The 19,843-nt window shown below is 42.7% G+C and overlaps 1 protein-coding gene across 1 annotated transcript in view; it reads left to right on the top strand.

The window, feature by feature from the left end:
- Nucleotides 1-19,843, top strand: part of LOC147361937 (ATP-binding cassette sub-family C member 4-like) — a 165,705-nt gene that overhangs the window by 58,209 nt on the left and 87,653 nt on the right. Inside the window, 6 exon segments of the mRNA XM_086330255.1 lie at nt 5,375-5,471; nt 8,737-8,934; nt 10,284-10,424; nt 11,173-11,210; nt 11,899-11,993; nt 15,832-15,978. Of these exon segments, the coding sequence (XP_086186381.1) occupies nt 5,375-5,471; nt 8,737-8,934; nt 10,284-10,424; nt 11,173-11,210; nt 11,899-11,993; nt 15,832-15,978 (716 nt within the window).

Raw genomic sequence — 19,843 nt, 5'->3', positions numbered from 1 at the left:
AAAAAAAAGAAATAACAGAAGTTTATCTCTCAAGGTTCTGGAGCCTGGAAAAATCCTAGTCAGGGTGCTGAAAATTCAGTCTGGTGAGGGTCTGATTCCTGTGGCCTCGTGTGGTGGCAGAGGTGAGGGAGCCCTGTGGTTCCTTTTATCAGGGCACTAATCCCTTACATGGAGGCTCCACCCTCATGATCTGGTCCCTCCCGATGGCCCCACCTCCTAATACCAACCCAGTGGGGATTAGGTCTCAATAGATGACTTTTGAGGAGAAAAACATTCAGTCTATAGCAAGTTGCCACAGATGGGGGTGCTCAAAGAATAGAAATTAAATTTCTCACTGTTCTTGAGGCTACAGGTTCAAAGTGTGGGTGGTCTGGTTTCTCCTGAGACCTCTCTCCTTGGCTTCTGACCACATCCTCTCGCTGTGTCCTCACATGGTTGGGGTTTTCTCTAGTTGCAGTGAGCAGGGGCTACTCTCTAGTGGTGGTGCGTGGACTTCTCATGGTGATGGCTTCTCTCGTTGCAGAGCCCAGCTCTATGGTATGTGGGCGAGTAGTTGTGGTTCCTGGGCTCCAGAGCACAGGCTCAGTGGTTATGGTGCATGGGCTAGGTGTTTTGTGCATGTGGGATCTTCCTGGACCAGGGAAGAATCCCATGTCTTCTGCACTGGCAGGTGGATTCTTTGCCACTGAGCCACCAGCGAAGCCCCCTTTTGTATATTTTTGCTTATATGTCTATTGCCTTAGAAGACTGACCAAAGAAAACATAGGTATAATTTATGTCAGAGAATGTTTTGCCTGTAATCTCTACTGGGAGTTTTATGGTGTCATGTCTTATGGTTAAGTGTTTAAGCCATTTTGAGTTTATTTTTGTGCATGGTGAGGGGGTGTGTTCTAACTTTATTGATTTCATGCTTGTGTCTCTGTCCTTGTGTCTAAGTCTCTTCATCTAAACACATCAGTCAGATTAGATTAGGTCCAGTATAATTAAGGGTAATGATTACCTCTTTAAAGTTCATGACACCAAATTCTAAGGTATTGATGACTCAGGTGACCACATGTAAATCTGAGGGGACATGATTGATTTACATGTCAGGTCCAGAATAGCAAAGTAGAGACTTCAGCAGAGTCAACAAATGTGAGAGGGAGACCTGTGAGGAGCTCTTCGCTCTGGACACTAGTAGCTGGCTAGGAGCTAGGATTCCACGTCCACTAAGCGGGCGTTGTTAGACTTTGATGGAACCTGCCCTTGTATAAAACATGCTTAGTGTTGGGGTGATAAAAGATTTGTGAAGATGGATGGTGGTGATGGTTGCACAGCAATGTGAATGTACTTAATGCCACTGAGCTGTATGCTTAAAATAGCAAAAATGGTAAATTTCATGTTAGGTATATTGTAACACACATACAAACCTGAATAGTAGCACAGAATCCTTGAGAACAAGAGGGAACAGGGCAGATGACACATGGCATGGTCTCCAGCTCTCTGATCTGACCCCCCTTTCCAAGCCTGTCCTGTTCATGACTTGATGAATTTTCCCTTAGAAAAGTGCCTGTGTCTTGTCATGAGTTCAGTGACAGGAGCTTGTGCTGTGACAGGGATTCCCCACTCCCGCCCTCCTGGCATCCTGAGTAGCTCAGCCTCCTTGTTCCCAGCGCCCCACCCTGAGCTCACAAATGTGTGTCACCCTGTCTTGTGAGAATCTGCACAAGTTCTCCATCACGGCAGGAACAGATTCTGCTGGTCACTGCATCTGTGTCACAGGGAGGGGAGAGCAAGGCATTTTGGTGCCAAGTACATGGTGCTGATTGCAGAAGTTCTCCTGAGTTCTTTTTCAAACACTGGAGATATTTATAAAATCTTTTCAAATATTTTGAGTATACTGCTTTGGATATATACTTGATAGAAGCAAGCTTAAGACTGTTGTTTGTAATCAGAACCACATTCTCTAGGGAAAGTTAAAGCAGAGAGCATGAAAGCAATTTAGGAAACCACTCAGCAGCAACTGGAGAGTGTTCTCAAGTCAGAGAATCGGATGGAACAATATGCTGTGAGATATGGTGGTCATGTGGAAGCTTAGTCATAAGGAGGGTTTTATATTACAAATGAATGACTTACACTTCTGCTTGCCGTTAACAGTTTCCTTCAGTCATGAATTTATATCCAAGGTCATGACTTTTATAGCTTTATGCTGTGAACACAATGGCACCCCACTCCAGTACTCTTGCCTGGAAAATCCCATGGATGGAGGAGCCTGGTAGCTGTAGTCCATGGGGTTGCTAAGAGTCGGACACGACTGAGCGACTTCACTTTCACTTTTCACTTTCACGCATTGGAGAAGGAAATGGCAACCCACTCCAGTGTTCTTGCCTGGAGAATCCCAGGGACGGGGGAGCCTGGTGGGCTTCCATCTATGGGGTCGCACAGAATTGGACACGACTGAAGTGACTTAGCAGCAGCAGCAGCTGTGAACACAGTGGATTCTATCAGCTACAGAAGGTGAGGGCCTTATGTGAACTGATGCAGTCTTAGCTGTGTCCAGCCATGGATCCCATCCTGGTTCAGCCCCACATCACTAGACCCCTGCCTCCTGCATCATCAGATCTTGGGGTCTGTCCTGATCAGACTCCCATGGTGCTGTCTACACAGCTCACCCACCTGCTCCAGCCCTTCATGGACACACCTCCCCCCACCTCACCTCCACCCACCACCACATTCACAAAGCAGCTCCAGGTCCTCAAACAAACAGGCTTCCTTGCTGTCTGCTCCCATCAGCCTTTCCAGTTCATCTGCACACCCACTCGGTGTCCAGCTGTGCTGGCTCTGTGGGGGTCCTTTCTCACTCCTGTCTGTCTGTGCATACTGGTCCCTCTGTTCCAGAGCCAGGGAGCAGTGCCCCAGGACACAGAAGGAAGGTGGAGGATGGGACCTGCCATTCCCTCCTGCTCCTCCAGGGGGCGCGGTGCCCTCTGTCTTCCCTCAGCCCTCAGTGGGTGCACTTGACCATTTATGAGTCCCCCTGCCACCCATTGTAGCTCAGTTGGGAAAGAATCTGCCTGCAGTGCAGGAGACCCGGGTTTGACTCCTGGGTCAGGAAGATCCCCTGGAGAAGAAAACGGCAACCCACTCCAGTATTCTTGCCTGGAAAATCTCATGGACAGAGGAGCCTGGTGGGCTCAGTCCATGAGGTTGCAAGAGTCAGACAGACACGACTTAGCCACTAAACCACCACCACCGCCTGCCACCCATAAACTATGAATGCAGGAAGGCACCTCAGCCCAGCGTGTTCTGTCCCAGGAACCCTGTACCTGCTGTGCCTTCTTCCAGTATGTTTCCCCACTTAGTCTCAGGGCTCCCGTGTCTCCACATCTAAGACAGCAGCTGCTCTTCTTTTTCCTTCAGAGCACAGGTCACAGCCCAATAGTGGGTTTTCTATGCTTGCTCACTGTGTCCTCTACACGGTGCAGAGTATTGTCTTCTATCTTGACCTGTGGGTGGATCCTCAGCACTTAGGACAGTGCCTGGCTCCTCAGCAAACCTCTGCTGATTGAATGAATGGAGGTGGGGCCTCTGTCTGTCTTTCTTGTATCGCCTCCACCACAAGATGTGTCCCCTCTTAATAGAGCCCTTATATAGGATTATAGGATTAACACAGCCTTTATACAGGAATAACTGTTATACAACTGGTTGCTGACTCAGTCATTTCTATGGCATGACTTGGAAATCTTTACAAACTTGGAAAATAGTGTATTTTTCTAGTGATATGGATAAAAGCATCATTTATGAAAAATTCAAAGGCATTAAATGATCTCTTCATTGTAATTATTTGTATTACCTCATTTGTGATGGGATATTAGGAAGAAAACATCTTAAAACTTTTGGGTTGGTTCATCTTGGACACAACACCCTGTCAGATTTGATTAACATCCACTTTTAGGGATTATTGGCAGGCAATTATGAATCAAGGAGAAAAAAATCTGTTTTAGTACTAAATTTGAAAAGGTGTTAGTCAAGAAACTTAGGTATGAATGCTGAGCTAACACATGTGAAAATGTAAAAATGAATCCTTTTGGACTTAGCAAACATATGGTATATGTGTTTACATTCCAGAGTCTTGTTTTTGATCACAGACTCAGTGTCCAGAGTGTCTCCTTAAGAGTTTTCTGACCCAAGTCCAAAGCACATGACCACTCGTGGTTAGAGAGAAGTGGAAAAGAAAGCTGACATTTGCTGAGTAGGTTGGTGATTTGATTTCTCAGAACATGTGGATGAGTTGTTTGATCTTGTTTTGAGATGAAGAAACTGAGGTTAAGTTGCTCATCTGATGTCAGGCTCATGAGAGGGACTGAGCTGCAGCCTGCTGCCTCCAGACTCTCCATCTGATTCACTCATAGGCTGAGCTCTGGCCCAGGTTCCTGCGATTTGCTCTGCAAGGGGCTCGGGCTCCCAGAGTACCTGCCTGGAGCCCTGCCTGTGGTCACTGGGGCCCCAGACCCACTAGCTTCCCTGGAGGGGTTGTGGACTTTGTGGGATGACACTGGGGCTGAGTTCCTAGGGGTCTACATTTGAAATGTAGGAGTAGTTTTTTTTTGTTTTTTTTTTTTTTACTGTGAAAACAATTTAAGGTTGAATAGTGAGGGGTGTCTTGACTAAGAGAACTGGTGGGTGCTCTGAGCCATTGGGTGATTTCCACTGTGATTTGGGCCATTTGGATTCTGTTTTTTTACTTTCGTATGTGGAAGGTGTTAACTCCAAAAGAAAGAAGACTTGCTTCCTGGATGGAACTGGGAATGCTGTAGTGACTGATGGAGGCCCTGCTGGCATTCATTTTCTATCTGATATTCTTTAGGAACACGTGTCTAGCAAATGCACTCTGGCAAAGATGACCAAGAATCTATTAATTTTTTGTTGTGAATATTTATATCATTAATTATAAATAATCACCTAGAAAGCAAAGAATGTACACATTTTTAAATGACATGGACCCCTCTTCTCATTCCCGAATAGCAATAAAATAGTGTTTTAGTTTAGTCAAGTTTTGAGATCTCAGTATTACTCAGTTGTTCTCCTTTATGAAACATGTAAATAATTGTTAAACTGAGTTTTAGAGGAAAAAACTTGGCTGTTTTTGCCTCCTTCAGTAGACTGGTTTTAAGAATTTTTAATAGCACTAGATTCAAATTTGCTGCTGATAAATTTAAGTACCTATTTGGATTAATTGATTTATGTTTATTTAATTTTTATTATTGATTTGATATTTAAACTAAAGATCTTTCACTGCTGCGTGGTCTTTGTCTCACTGTTTTCAAAGTATAGGTTTTCAGTTTGAGGCACTCCATTAATGTGCTTTTGCTTACTGTGCCTTTTACCTTTGTAGGTGTGTTCGTCAGGCCTTGAAGGGGAAGATCACAATCTTAGTCACTCATCAGTTGCAGTACCTAAAATATGCAAGTCAGATTCTGATATTGAAAGATGTAAGTAATTTCTAGAAATCCATGGAATTGCTAGCACTCAGGTGTGTTGAAGGACAGACCTCCCTGCAGGTCACTCTCCTTGGGTTCATGGTAAATGCCCTCTTCTCCCTCAGTTTTTTGCCCCCTTCTTCCCAGAGCTGGTGTTCATGCCTTGGAGGATGAACCTAAAGCCCTATAGAAATGTCACTATTAGACTCTAAGCCACATAAACCCTAAAGTGTATAAAAGTGCAACCACAGGGTTATTGAATCATCACTATTCTAATGAATTTTGTTAAGGATAATGCTGCAACTTTATTTAGAACTTTTTACTTTCCTCTTCCATGACTTAAGTCAAAGTATATCACTTAGAAATGAGAGATTCTAAGATCTGTTGGTATCCAGGTCATTGTCATACATAATTTGCCAGAAGAGCATCTTCCATTAACACCAGAAGTGAGGTTGGGTAGCTGAGCACCCGGGTCAGAGACGTCTTCTCTGCTGGTGTCTCCAGTTGCTGGTCTCCCTGCCCAGGTCTCTATGTCTCCAATATGTGTGGGAACCTGTGTGGCAGGAGGACAAGGCCCTGCCTTCATGGGGCTCCTGTTCTTATGGGGAGGATGTGACAAAGAAGGTGACATTCTGGCCTCCCTGAGGAGCTGGTGCCTCACGGGGTCTGAGTGACATGAAGGTGGTGGCCACACAGTCACCAGGGGGAGGGGGTCTGAGGCAGAGGGTCCAAAAAGGAGTTGACATGGCAGGTTGGAGGAACGGCAGGAAGACCAGCGTGTCTGAGAGTGAACAGGGGGATGGGAGGGAGCTGGTCTCCGAGCAGTGGGCAATGGGTGGTTGTGGGATGGAAGCCATCGGACGGTCCAGAGCAGAGGAGGGATGTCATCTGATGTGGGAGTTAAGAGATTTCTCTGATGGTCACTGGAGGGGTGACAGAAGAAGCAGTTAGGAGTCTTAGTAAAGCTGAGATGACAGAAGTGTGGGCTCAGGCTAGAGATTCAGTTTCTAGAGCTGCCGTATCACAGCACCATAAGCTAGGTGACAGCAGGAGTCTATCATCTCCCTCTTCTGGAGGCTATGGGTCCCAAATCCAGGTGCTGGCAGGGCTGTGCTCCCCCTGAAGGCTCCAGGGAAGGATCAGCCTCTGATGTTCACGGGCCTTACTTGGTGTTCCTTGGCTTCCAGCTTCAGCGCTGTGGTCTCTGCCTCTGATGTCACATGGCCGTTGTCCCTGTGTCAGTCTGGGTCTCTTCTGTTCTCATAGTGACATCAGTCTTACTGGTTTTAGGGTCACCTTGCTCCAGTGTGACCTCATCTGAACTTGATTACATCTGCAATGACCCTGTATCCAAATAAGGTCATGTTCACAGGTGTCATGTTTGAGCACATCTTTTTGAGGAGGGGGCACCATCCAGTCCACAGCTCCTAGCATGGCTGGTGGTGGGGTGGAGATTAGTGAGAAGTGTTCAGACTTGGTGGTCGTTCGATGCTTCACTCTTTGGCTTGTTTGCCTCTGGGTCTCATCACCTCTATCGTTAACCTCTGACTGCTCCACAGGCCCTTGGTCAGATCCCTGACTTCTGAAAAGAATCTCTGCTGCAAGAAAGATTATCAAGATACAGAACCCCTGCCTCTCTAGGAGCAGTTCCCTGTGTCAGCCCTTCTCCACTCCTCTAGGAATGGGGGGAGGCTAAGGGTTCTCAAGCTCGAGAGCAGTTGATATCATGTGCAGAGTGGGTGATTCTAGTGTGTAAACTCCAATGTTCATAGTGTTATGAGCACAGGATCAGTGGGCAGGAGTATAACCTATTTTGCCCATCTCTAGATGTTTTGGGGTCCCCTTATTTCTTCTTTTGAGGATACTACCCCCAGTTTTAGTACTAAGAAAACAACTATTTGGCCACTGGTGAGCACCCCTGCCTGATTTGGGGTCTATCCTCACTGTCGGGTCCCTCTCTTCAGAGCAGATGGCTATCCCTTCATCACCCAGAATTGTCAGGGCTTGACTGTTGAGTGAAATTGCTGTCTTTGTACCACCAGTCATTTCATCATGCATATTACTGATTTGATGTGGTGAGTGGTGATTTCATTAAAGAGGTGTGTGAATTTTGCCTCCCAAGTGGAACAAGACACAATATATCCTGCATAATTTTCTAGTTCTGCAGTATCTGATGGTACCCAAAGGCTTCCCTACATTTCTCCCAGCGGACCCCCTCAGGGCAGAGGGTGAGAGGGGTCCAGTGAGGGTCCTGGCCGGATCCTCCACCTGAGCTGCCTTAACCACAGCTGCTCTCATTTGATGTGTTTTGCATTCTGAGTTTTTTTTCCCCTGATGTTTTATTTGCTACTGAGTGAATCAGCTGAATCTGGTTTCATGCAGTCAGAAGATAGTGAAACATCTGTACATCATTTTATATGACTTTGTAAGGGAGGGAAACTGTGCAAGGATGTGTCACATGTGTTCAAAGAAAATGATTTGATTGGCTGTAGCTTAAGCAGTTGCCTGATTTGGGGAAGCCTAGTTGGCTGCTTGTGGTTGGTTGGTCCTAAGTTTTTTCTCGGATCTGAGTGCATTGATTCTGGCTTAGGTTTTGGTTTGTGGGCACAGACTGCCAAGGCCTTAGAGCCACCCCAGCCCAATGGCCTCCTTGTTTAATTACTTTATCAGGTGGAATATTGAATTTTCAGTTGGGAATTTGCTGAGTGTGTGGGGGCAGTTGTAGACCAAGGAGAGGCCTCTCATGGGTTTGCTGTCTGGGGCTGGTTCCTATTATCCCAGCCAAGCACATGATAGTGTGACAGTGACAGTGGTCAGTGAAGATTTCATGAGAGACTCTTACCTGTATGCAGATGTGCTTGTGCCCACCTCTGGACTAAGTATAAATTTCTTTCCTGGAATTGTCACATGAGGCTTCTGTCAATTTCCATGCTGTCTAAGAAGACTGTGCTGATTCTCCCATCAACCTCTGTACTTCTTCCTTCCCCAAATGCCCAGGGTAGTCATGTCAATGGCCTCCATTTTTGACACATGAGGACACATTTCTTTCATATCCCTCAGCACCTACCATAGGGACAGGGTTTGGCAGAGAATGCAAAGCTCAGTTCTGTACTGAGTTGACTGAACTAGATTTCTCAACAAGAATTCTAGACCCAGGGATCTTTTTTTTTTTTTTTCAAAAATCATAATTTAAAACCATATAACTTTTTTTATTAGTATTTAGGTTGGTTTAATATTATCAAATATAAATTAATTCTTCTCAACTTTTTAATTTTAGGGCAAAATGGTGGAAAGAGGAACTTACTCTGAGTTCCTGAAATCCAGGGTAGATATTTTTTCCCTTTTTGAGAAGGGCAATGAGCAGTCTGAACCATCTGCAGTTCCAGGAACTCCTACTGTGATCTCTGAGTCTTTGGTTCAGTCTCTCCAATCTCCCAGACCCTCATTGAAAGATGCGGCTCCAGAAGACCAAGAAGTGAGTTTCTCTTTCTGCAGTGTGCCCGGGTCTGTGTGCTCTTGGTGGTCTCATGGACCTTCAGTCTGCTCTGCTCATGGCATCTTCATTTGTCCCAAAGTAGACCCTAACGTTCCCAAAGTCTTGTTCCATGGAATTGGTAGAGTTAGAAGAGCATGAGGGAAGCAAGCCTGCTTGGGGTTCCCCTTTGGGTGTAGGATGGAGAATCTTATGGAAACCAGAAGCGGGTGTATTGCTATGAATTTCTGGTTTTATGTGACTCACACTGATTGAGAACTCATCAGTTTACCCTAGTTACATCCTATTCATGCTGGTGGCCCCCAGCTTCCCTTATGCATTCAAGGGCTTAATGTGAAGACCCCCTTAGACTGAGTCCTGCTGTTGCCACGTTAAATCAGCTACTTTTCCTATGTGTTGGAATACTCTAGCAACTGCATGTGACTGATGTAGTATTTTGCCTTGGTGTCAGATGGTTTGTGATAGGCCAGAGGTAATGTGTGCAAGGACCTGACACCTGGTACACACTTCAGTGTTAGTTCCTGTCCTCCTTTCTTACCTTTCAAGACTGAGAACCACATCTTATCAACCTTGAATCCCAGTGGCCAGGATAGAGGCAAGAGCATCCTAGCCTTCTGTGACTCTATAATGCATTCTAAGTCCTCCAGACAGAAATGCTGAAATGCACTAGATCTCCCTTAACATATTCCCTTGATAACCAAACCCTCAATATCCAAGCCCAGGAGCCTTGAATGATCCTGATAAGTATTCAGATTAGCTGTTCACTTTCTAAACTCAGGAATCACTCTCTGAAACTTAGGAACCAAATAGATTCAGATCATATGCTTGCAATGTGCTGTCCAAACTCATATTACTCCAACTCTCTCTTTGAACTCAGTTTACTGAATTTGGCTAATATTTTGAACCCCAAGTATGTTTCTATCATTGAATGACACAGTCATCTAGAGGGATACATTATCTCCATATCATTTTTTATGTTATTTTAGAGCAAGTTTCTGCATTTATACATTAATTGATTTTGTTGTGTGCCAGAGTCATGATCTATTTTAAGCAAAGCCACCCAACTGTTAATAACCTCATGTGACTGACCTTTGATTATTTCTCATAGATTCCTACGAGTGGGATGGCTGGGTCCAGGGGTAAAAGCGTATGTGATTTGGCCAGATATTCCCACACCCTTCTCCATAGGAGATGGACCATCCTGCACTCCTAACAGTGTATGAAATGTGTCTGTTTCCCAAAGCTTTGCAGTGGAGGACATTGTTGAACTCTTGAAATTTGGGGTTCATTATTTAAAATTTCATCTCTCACTGCCATTTTTCCCCTTCCAGTCTGAGAATATACAGGTTACACTACCTCTAGAGGACCACTTGGAAGGAAAAGTTGGTTTTAAGACCTATAAGAATTAATTGACAGGTGGTGCTGACTGGCTTGTCATCATCTTCCTTATTCTAGTAAACATCGCAGCTCAGGTACGTAAGGGTGTTTATTTTGGTTTGTGCACTCAGTTTTTACGTACTACTTATACTGTACTTTAGAATTATTTTTAAATATGTGTATTAGGAGATTTATCTCAAAAACTTGGCTCATGCAATTGTGGGATCTAGCTTGGTGAATGTGAAATCAGCAAGGCAGGCCTGTAGGCTGGAACCTCAGGCAGGAGCTGACCCTGCTGTCTTGAGGCAGAATTTCTTCCTCCTCCAGGAAGCCTCAGGTTTTGCTCTTCAGGCCTTTGACTGGACGAGGCCACTGCAGTGTGGAGGGTGATCTCCTCTACTGAAGTTCTGATGACGGATGAAGCATCATCCACAAAATACCTTCATGGCAACATCTGGATGGGTGTTTGGTTGAATCACTGGAGACTGGCCCAGCCAAGCTGACACCGGAACTGACCATCACTGTACCTGTCAAGCTTTTTGCTTTGCAAAATCCCAACATTTGTACTGTTATTACTGCCTTTTGCAGTCCACTTGGATATACATTGAAGTACATTATATTTGGGGAGCAATGTCTTCTAGGGAAAAGGGGGTTTCTTTTAAGGATATTAACTCGTAAGATGCCCTCCCCTGACCTGTGATCATCTGGGGCATGGGGCTTGGCACAGACCTGAGCCGGAAGGACCGTCTCCATATTCTGGAGCTTTTCTGTCCCCCATCCTAGTAAGCGGGGTGTGAGGCTCAGTGATGTCAGTGTGTGAGTGACTGCTGTTTCCTGCTCCAGGTTGCCTATGTCCTGCAGGATTGGTGGCTTGCATTCTGGTGAGTGATTCCTGGTCTGACCCAAAGTACTGTGAAATCTACACAAAGCCTCACTTTCCCACAGAGTCATGGGAGAGATGGGGCTAGATCAGCCTCCTCTTCTGACCCTCACGTAGGTTCCCTGAAGAAAAATGAAAGTTCCTGCAGGTGGTGTGTGATCCCCCTGTGGTCTCTCCCCATGTCCCGCCCTTCAGCAGCTTCTTCACAGACAATTTTTTTTTTGGAACTTTTAATATTGTACTGGGCTATGGCAAATCAACAATATTGTGATAGTTTCATTTGAGCAGCGAAGGGATGCAGCCATACATATACAAGTATCCATTCTCCCCCAAACTTCCCTCCCATCCAGGCTGCCATGTAACGTTGGGCAGAGTTCCATGTGCTGTACAGTAAGCCCTTGTTGGTTACCTGTTTTATATATAGAAGTGTGTGCATGACCATCCAAACTCTCTAACTATTCTTCCCCTCAGCAACTAAAAGTTCATTTTCTAAGTCTGTCTTCACAGATACTTTTGAAAACTGAAAATCGTGATTCAAATTTTTAGATGGAGACATACACAGGGCCTTGTGGGCTGGGAAACACTTTTCAGCATAAAATGCATTTCTTGAATTGAGGTAATTGTTTGTGATATTTATGTAAATTCTAAGTGTATCTATAGTGTAATATTTTTTATTTCCTGTTCCATAGGGCGAATGTACAAAGTGACCTGTATTCTGGGGTATTAGTAAAAGAAGATGAATTTATAGTGTTCGTTCTGAACTGGTACTTAGGAGTTTATTCAGGTAAAGTTGAGTCATCTGCTCTATAATACAAGCATTTAAGGTGTGTATTACAATGAGTCTGTGTGAGCAATGTAAGACATTCAGTAATGTCTTAACAAATGAAGTGTCTGAATCACATTTACTCTGTGAATTAATAAGAATAATTATTTTAAAGATCTACCAAAAGAAAAGAGGTTGAATGAAGACTCTTAATTTGCTCCATACTGGATTTTGGTAGTTAAACCAGGATTGCATATTGAGAAAATCAGCCACTAGAAATACGTAGCTATTGTCTATTCTAATAGTTGCTTTTGCTAAATCTTATATCCTTATAAGAATGACCAAGGGGATTAGAAATGTATCCCCACCCTGTGGTTCAGTTATTCCAATTCCATCTAAATAAACTCTGGCTTTTTTTTTTTTCTCTGTTTTTTTTTTTTTTTTAATTTTATTTTATTTTTAAACTTTACATAATTATATTAGTTTTGCCAAATATCAAAATGAATCTGCCACAGGTATACATAACACTGATGTGGCAGCTGAATTGAAAAACATACATGATGGAATATATATTGCCAAAATTATCCCCTCTCTATATAGCATTGTGAGTTGAAGAGGTGTTTGGAGGGCTCTTTTAATTTTTGTATGTATAGTACTGATTTATGTCATGATAAGACCACCTGACCTGCCTCTTGAGAAATTTGTATGCAGGTCAGGAAGCAATAGTTAGAACTGGACATGGAACAACAGACTGGTTCCAAATAGGAAAAGGAGTACGTCAAGGCTGTATATTGTCACCCTGCTTATTTAACTTATATGCAGAGTACATCATGAGAAACGCTGTGCTGGAAGAAGCACAAGCTGGAATCAAGATTGCCGGGAAAAATATCAATAACCTCAGATATGCAGACGACACCACCCTTATGGCACAAAGTGAAGAGGAACTACAAAACCTCTTGATAAAAGTGAAAGTTCAGAGTGAAAAAGTTGGCTTAAAACTCAACATTCAGAAAACGAAGATCATGGCATCTGGTCCCATCACTTCATGGGAAATAGATGGGGAAACAGTGGAAACAGTGTCAGACTTTATTTATTGGGCTCCAAAATCACTGCAGATGGTGACTGCAGCCATGAAATTAAAAGACGCTTACTCCTTGGAAGGAAAGTTATGACCAACCTAGATAGCATATTCAAAAGCAGAGACATTACTTTGTCAACAAAGGTCCATCTAGTCAAGGCTATGGTTTTTCTAGTGCTCATGTATGGATGTGAGAGAGTTGGATTGTGAAGAGGGCTGAGAGCCGAAGAACTGATACTTTTGAACTGTGGTGTTGGAGAAGACTCTTGAGAGTCCCTTGGACTGCAAGGAGATCCAACCAGTCCATTCTGAAGGAGATCAGCCCTGGGATTTCTTTGAAAGTAATGATGCTAAATCTGAAACTCCAGTACTTTGGCCACCTCATGCGAAGAGTTGACTCATTGGAAAAGACTCTGATGCTAGGAGGGATTGGGGGCAGGAGGAGAAGGGGACAATAGAGGATGAGATGGCTGGATGGCATCACTGACTTGATGGACGTGAGTCTGAGTGAACTCCGGGAGTTGGTGATGGACAGGGAGGCCTGGCGTCCTGCGATTCATGGGGTCGCAAAGAGTCGGATACGCCTGAGTGACTGAACTGAACTGAACTGAGGACATAAATTTAAATGATTATAGTTATTTACAAATGCTTTGGGGTTCTATAAAATAGTGAGAGGTTAGATCATCTTGTTTAGATTATCTCATGTCAATATAAATTTTGTAGTTTCTTGCAGTTCAATTATTTAAGAGATTATCCACTTGAAACTTAATATGGTCTTTTCACACTCTTTATAGCTACATGGGAATAGAAGTAGCTACTTTATTTTTAGTATTTTAATTTTTATTATAGTTGCTTTCCAATGTTGTGTTAGTTTCTATGGTACAGCCAAGTGAACTAGTTGAACATGTATCGTCTCTTTGGATTTCCTTCCCATTTAGGTTGCCACAGAGCATTAAGTAGAGCTCCCTGTGCTACACAGTAGGTTCTTAAAAAGCTACTTTCAGTTCAGATCAGTTCAGTCGCTCAGTCGTGTTTGACTCTTTGCAACCCCATGAATCGCAGCACACCAGGCCTCCCTGTCCATCACCAACTCCCAGAGTTCACTCAAATTAATGTCCATCAAGTCAGTGATGCCATCCAGCCGTCTCATCCTCTGTTGTTCCCTTTTCTTCCTGCTCCCAATCCCTACCAGCATCAGAGCCTTTTCCAATGAGTCAGCTCTTCACATGAGGTGGCCAAAGTATGAGGTGGAATTTCAGCTTTAGCATCATTCCTTCCAAAGAAAACCCAGGGCTGATCTCCTTTAGAATGGACTGGTTGGATCTCCTTGCAGTCCAAGGGACTCTCAAGAGTCTTCTCCAACACCGCAGTTCAAAAGCATCAATTCTTTGGCACTCAGCTTTCTTCACAATCCAACTCTCACATCCATACATGACCACTAGAAAAACCATAGCTTTGGCTATATGGACCTTTGTTGTCAAAGTAATGTCTCTGCTTTTCAATATGCTATCTAGATTGGTCATAACTTTTCTTCCAAGGAGTAAGCGTCTTTTAATTTCATGGCTTCAGTCACCATCTGCAGTGATTTTGGAGCCCCCAAAAATAATGTCTGCTACTGTTTCCCCATTTATTTGCCAGGAAGTGATGGGACCAGATGCCATGATCTTCGTTTTCTGAGTATTGAGCTTTAAGCCAACTTTTTCAATCTCCTCTTTCACTTTCATCAAGAGGCTTTTTAGTTCCTCTTCACTTTCTGCCACAAGGGTGGTATCATCTGCATATTTCAGGTTATTGATATTTCTCCCGGCAATCTTGATTCCAGCTTGTGCTTCTTCCAGCACAGCGTTTCTCATGATGTACTCTGCATATAAGTTAAATAAGCAGGGTGACAATATACAGCCTTGATGTACTCCTTTTCCTATTTGGAACCAGTCTGTTGTTCCATGTCCAGTTCTAACTGTTGCTTCCTGACCTGCATATAGGTTTCTCAAGAAGCAGGTCAGGTGCTCTGGTATTCCCATCTCTTTCAGAATTTTCCACAGTTTATTGTGATCCACACATTTGTAGTAAATTTCCTTGTAAATTACAAGGAAATGATAGATCATTTCTTCTTTTCCCTGTTAATTCATGTGCTAGTAGCAAAGCATTGGAGAAGGGAATGGCAACCTATTCCAGTATTCTTGCCTGGAGTATTCCATGGATATAGAATTGCCTGGAGAATTCCATGGATAGAGAAACCTGGGGTCTACAGTCCGTGGACTTGCAAAGAATATGACAGGACTGAGCACCTAATATGTTCACTTTCACCAAAGCATACCTTACTTTTAGATTATGGGACATGTTGTAAATAATGAGATTTGAAATGTGGAGAAAAGAAGATTAGCTACTTGTATAATTATCTTTATTTTCAGTTTTATTAGAACTTGTAATTGAATTAGGCAAGCCTAAAATAAAACTGCAGTTTACACATTTTTCCCCCATGTTGTTTCTATTTATTGAGAGGAAAACAATGACTTTTTTATTTTTCTTTTTTTAATATAAATCTATTTATTTTAATTGGAGTTTAATTACTTTACAATAAAGCATTAAACTCTTACAGAATCTACTTTATATATTTATATATATATATGTTTTGTATTTTGTATTCTATATATGTAAATATCTATACAATTTTTACTTATAGAATGAAATACATAGTATCTTTTTAAACTGCCTGCTGTGCTCTAGCATGATTGAGGATAAGATGGAGATCTTTTGCTGAGTGATGTTTCTTTATTTCAGGGTTAACTGTGTCTACTGTCCTTTTTGGCATCACAAAGTCTCTGTTGATATTCTACATCCTTGTTAATTCTTCACTAACTTTGCACAACAAAATGTTGGAGACCATTTTAAGAGCTCCAGTATTGTTCTTCCATAGAAATCCAATAGGTAAGTCAGATACTCAAGTTTCTTAGTGAATATGTCTTGTTAACACATTTAGTGCCTGATTACATTTTCATATTTGAAAATTGAAGAGATGCTTGGAAGAAAATCACTGTGTCTGTTTATTCATTTTCTACAAAAAGCTTCATTGGTAATTTTTCCTACCAGAGAAAATGTGAATAGAGGAGCATATAAGCTTTTATTCCAATTTATTCATACCTGTAAAAGTACATGAATGTTTAGGAGTCCATTTGTTATGTGGCATATGAAACATCCAACATATGATGAAAACGTGTTGAAATATGTTTTTGACTAGTTTTGAAACATTGGCTGTGTTACATAGTGGTAAGCTAACTAGGAAATACCTTCTTCCAGGAATGTCTGTACAGAAGACAGGCTGTATGTTTCTCTCTTTCATTGTCCATCCATTTCTGGGACCACAGAGCTCTGATATGTGCTCATATTTTGAGTTTTACCTAAATGGTAATGTAAAATTAATTAAAATACAAGATCAGTGAAATGTAAACAATACTCTTCAATAAAACGAACTCTAGTTTTACAATGGACTTGTGGTTACGTTAAAGATGGCTTGTGGTATGTAGCAGGTGGACTTCAGTATTAAGTAAGAGTGTCCCTGAAGGTTTCCCAGTGGTTGCTTCCTCCACCCTGAGGCCTTTGATCTGTCTTGCTTTGTTTGGAAGGTAGCCTCTTGACCTGGGTTCCTATGAAGAATTAGTTGATCAGAGTACATGCCTACTCTGTTCAGTTGCTTAGACTTGTGCTGAGGCCCAGGGTGGCTTTGTTTTTGCAGGTCAATATTGGCAGGGCCTGATGAGGCAGGGATGTGACTGGAGGGAGGACAGTAGCCTTGGCCTGGCCATCAACTAGCTGTGCGATCAAGGCCAAAGTAGGTAGATACTACTGGGCAGGAAAATCTCCAGGCAGGGTGTTGTCATACTTATAAGTATGGACTCAGGAGCCAAATTCCTGGGTACGGTCCTAGTGCTAGTTACTAATGCTGCTGCTGCTGCTAAGTTGCTTCAGTCGTGTCCGACTCTGTGCGACCCCATAGACGGCAGCCCACTAGGCTCCTCTGTCCCTGGGATTCTCCAGGCAAGAATACTGGAGTGGGGTGCCATTGCCTTCTCCAAGTGCTAGTTACTAATAGTAATAGCCAGTTATAGTTATATTAATACTTATATGCTAGTTATTTAATTTCTCTGTATCTCAATTTTCTTACCTATAAAATGAAGATATTGTTCATACACTTACCAGTATCTTGATGTTGTGGGCATTAAGTAGGTTAATACATTCACAACACTTAGGACAGGCTCAGTGCCCAGTGAACCTCAATGAGGATGTCGACATGGTGTCTGGGAACGTCTCTCCTGTGAAATGGGAATGACTGCTGCCCTTCCTGTTTCACAAGGCTGTTGTGAGGATTAAATAAGACTGTTTAAGGCAGCATCTTGTACAGATTTATTCAACAGTTCAGTTCAGTCGCTCAGTCATATCCAACTCTTTGAGACCCCATCGACTGCAGTGTGCCAGGCTTCCCTGTCCATCTTCCCTGCCCAACTCCCAGAGCTTACTCAAATACATGTCCATCGAGTCAGTGATGCCATCCAACCATCTAATCCTCTGTCATCCCCTTCTCCTCCCACTTTCAGTCTTTCCCAGCATCAGGGTCTTTTCCAATGAGTCAGTTCTCTGTATCAGGTGGCCAAAGTATTGGAGTTTCAGCTTCAGCATCAGCCCTTCCTGAATATTCAGAACTGATTTCCTTTAGGATGAACTTGTTAGATCTCCTTGCAGTCCAGGGGACTCTCAAGAGTCTTCTCCAACACCACAGTTCAAAAGCATCAATCTTAGGTGCTCAGCTTTCTTTATAGTCCATGTATAGTAGCCACACATGACCACTGGAAAAACCATATCTTTGACCTGATGGGCCTTTGTTGGCAAAGTGATGTCTCTGCTTTTTAATATGCTGTCTAGGTTGGTCATAGATTTTCTTCCAAGGAGCAATCATCTTTTAATTTCATGGCTTTAGTCACCATCTTAAGTGATTTTGGGAGCCCCCAAAATAGTCTGTCACTGTTTCCATTGTTTCCCTATCTCTTTGCCATGAAGTGGCAGGACCAGATGCCATGATCTTAGTTTTATGAATTGAGTTTTAAGTCAACTTTTAAAACACATGTTTTTTAGTTCAGGCATTATGAGGAATACAAGATGGCAAACTGCAGAGGCACACACAGATTTCATCTTATTATGAAGCTGGAGTGAGAAAGTGATTGGAAGAGTCTTTGCTATTATGGCTATGATGTTGCTCTACTTTTCCTGTTAATATGAAAACTACAGTTGTAATTTTGGGAGCATCGAGTGGGACTGAGTTTGAGACCATTTTTAACCAGGATCTCGATGACCTGTAGGCATCTCCAGATTCTGATTTATTATTCAAGGATTTGGAACAAAGTTTAAATCTTTAAGGTCACTAATCCAAGAGGAGCAGGCATACACAGTGTGTATCTTGTCTTCCCCTCCTGCATCTATCATCAGAACTTCATTGCTTCAAGAAAATAGAAGCGCAAATAAGTACTGCAAAGATAGGCTCAAAGGTTTAGGGGCATTGGTTTTTTACTCTTTTAGCAGTGTATTATACTGAACTCTTCCCTGTGTTTATTTTCAAAAGTAGAATTTGTAATAGATTGTTTATGGTGGACTTTGTTTGTGATATATGATGGCATGAAGAGAAAACCACACAGAGGTATTACTTGTTACCAAGTTTAAGCTCACTCTGCTCGCCTCACAAGGCTGGTAAGTCTTACAGACAATGTGTTAAGGCAAAGAATAATGACTTTATTTGGAAACCTGGCAGACTGAGAAGATGGTAGACTAATGTGTCAAAATAACCATCTTATTTGGGTCTGGATGCCTGGTTCTTTTATAGAACAGAGAGGAGAGGAGGCAAGGAAATAATGTCAAAAGGCCATTTATCTTGTACAATAAGAGGGTATTTGTTCATTTTGTCTTTTCTGCATCCATTCACAGTTGGTGAGAGTCAGATTGTCTCCCTGTGAGCTGAAAAAAAACCACTTTAACCTTCATTCAGAGGGGCAGGGTTCTTTGACCAAAGCAATGAATAGCAATGGTCAAAGAAACAGATCCAGCATGGAGTCAAAATTGGCTCCTCCCTGTTATAGTTCCTTTGATGTGCACCTCCCCTGTCTGGGACCAGTGTCCTGTTCTTTCTTATCCTGAGTCTCCCCAGGGAGCACCCTTTCAGGGGTGGCTGCAGCATCCTTTGTTTACTGATGTGACAAGTGACATTTTTAATTTATACCAGATATTTACCAGAAATTCCCATATTTTATTCTGCAGCCTTAAGGATATACTATTATTGTGGATTCTGAGAAGGGAAATAAAATCAATCTTAATCATTTAGTAATTTTTCTGTTTTCCTGTCTACATCCCGTTGGTCTTCTTAGATGCTTATTCACAAGTCTGTGCTTTTCACACCCAGTACTCCTCTGAAAATAATGACTTATTACCTGACTAGTAAACTCACAACTGGGAAATGGCCACAATCCCTAATTTCCCAAAATGTGAGGTGCTGTGAGCCATCTGGAGGGAAAAAAGAAGTTACAGAGAGGTTATAATTTTGTTGATTTAAAGAGTATTACTTGGGGAAACTAATCTTGATAATTAAAGCCAAATTGGTGTGACAGTTAGGATTAACTTAGGTATTTTGCAACTGTTTGTTTGCCAATTTAGCTCTTGGAGTGAGTCTTAGATGGGATGGATCTAAGGGGAGGGAAATTCTCAAATCCACCAACCCTTCCAGATACTGCCACAAGATTCCCCCATTCTTTTA

This window comes from Bos grunniens, chromosome 12, assembly GCF_055505025.1.
Source record: "Bos grunniens cultivar Pamir isolate PY7600 chromosome 12, Bosgru_T2T1.0, whole genome shotgun sequence".
In the NCBI taxonomy this organism is placed as follows: domain Eukaryota; kingdom Metazoa; phylum Chordata; class Mammalia; order Artiodactyla; family Bovidae; genus Bos; species Bos grunniens.
Note: the sequence above shows the minus strand (reverse complement) of the source record. Positions and strands in the feature narration are given on the sequence as shown.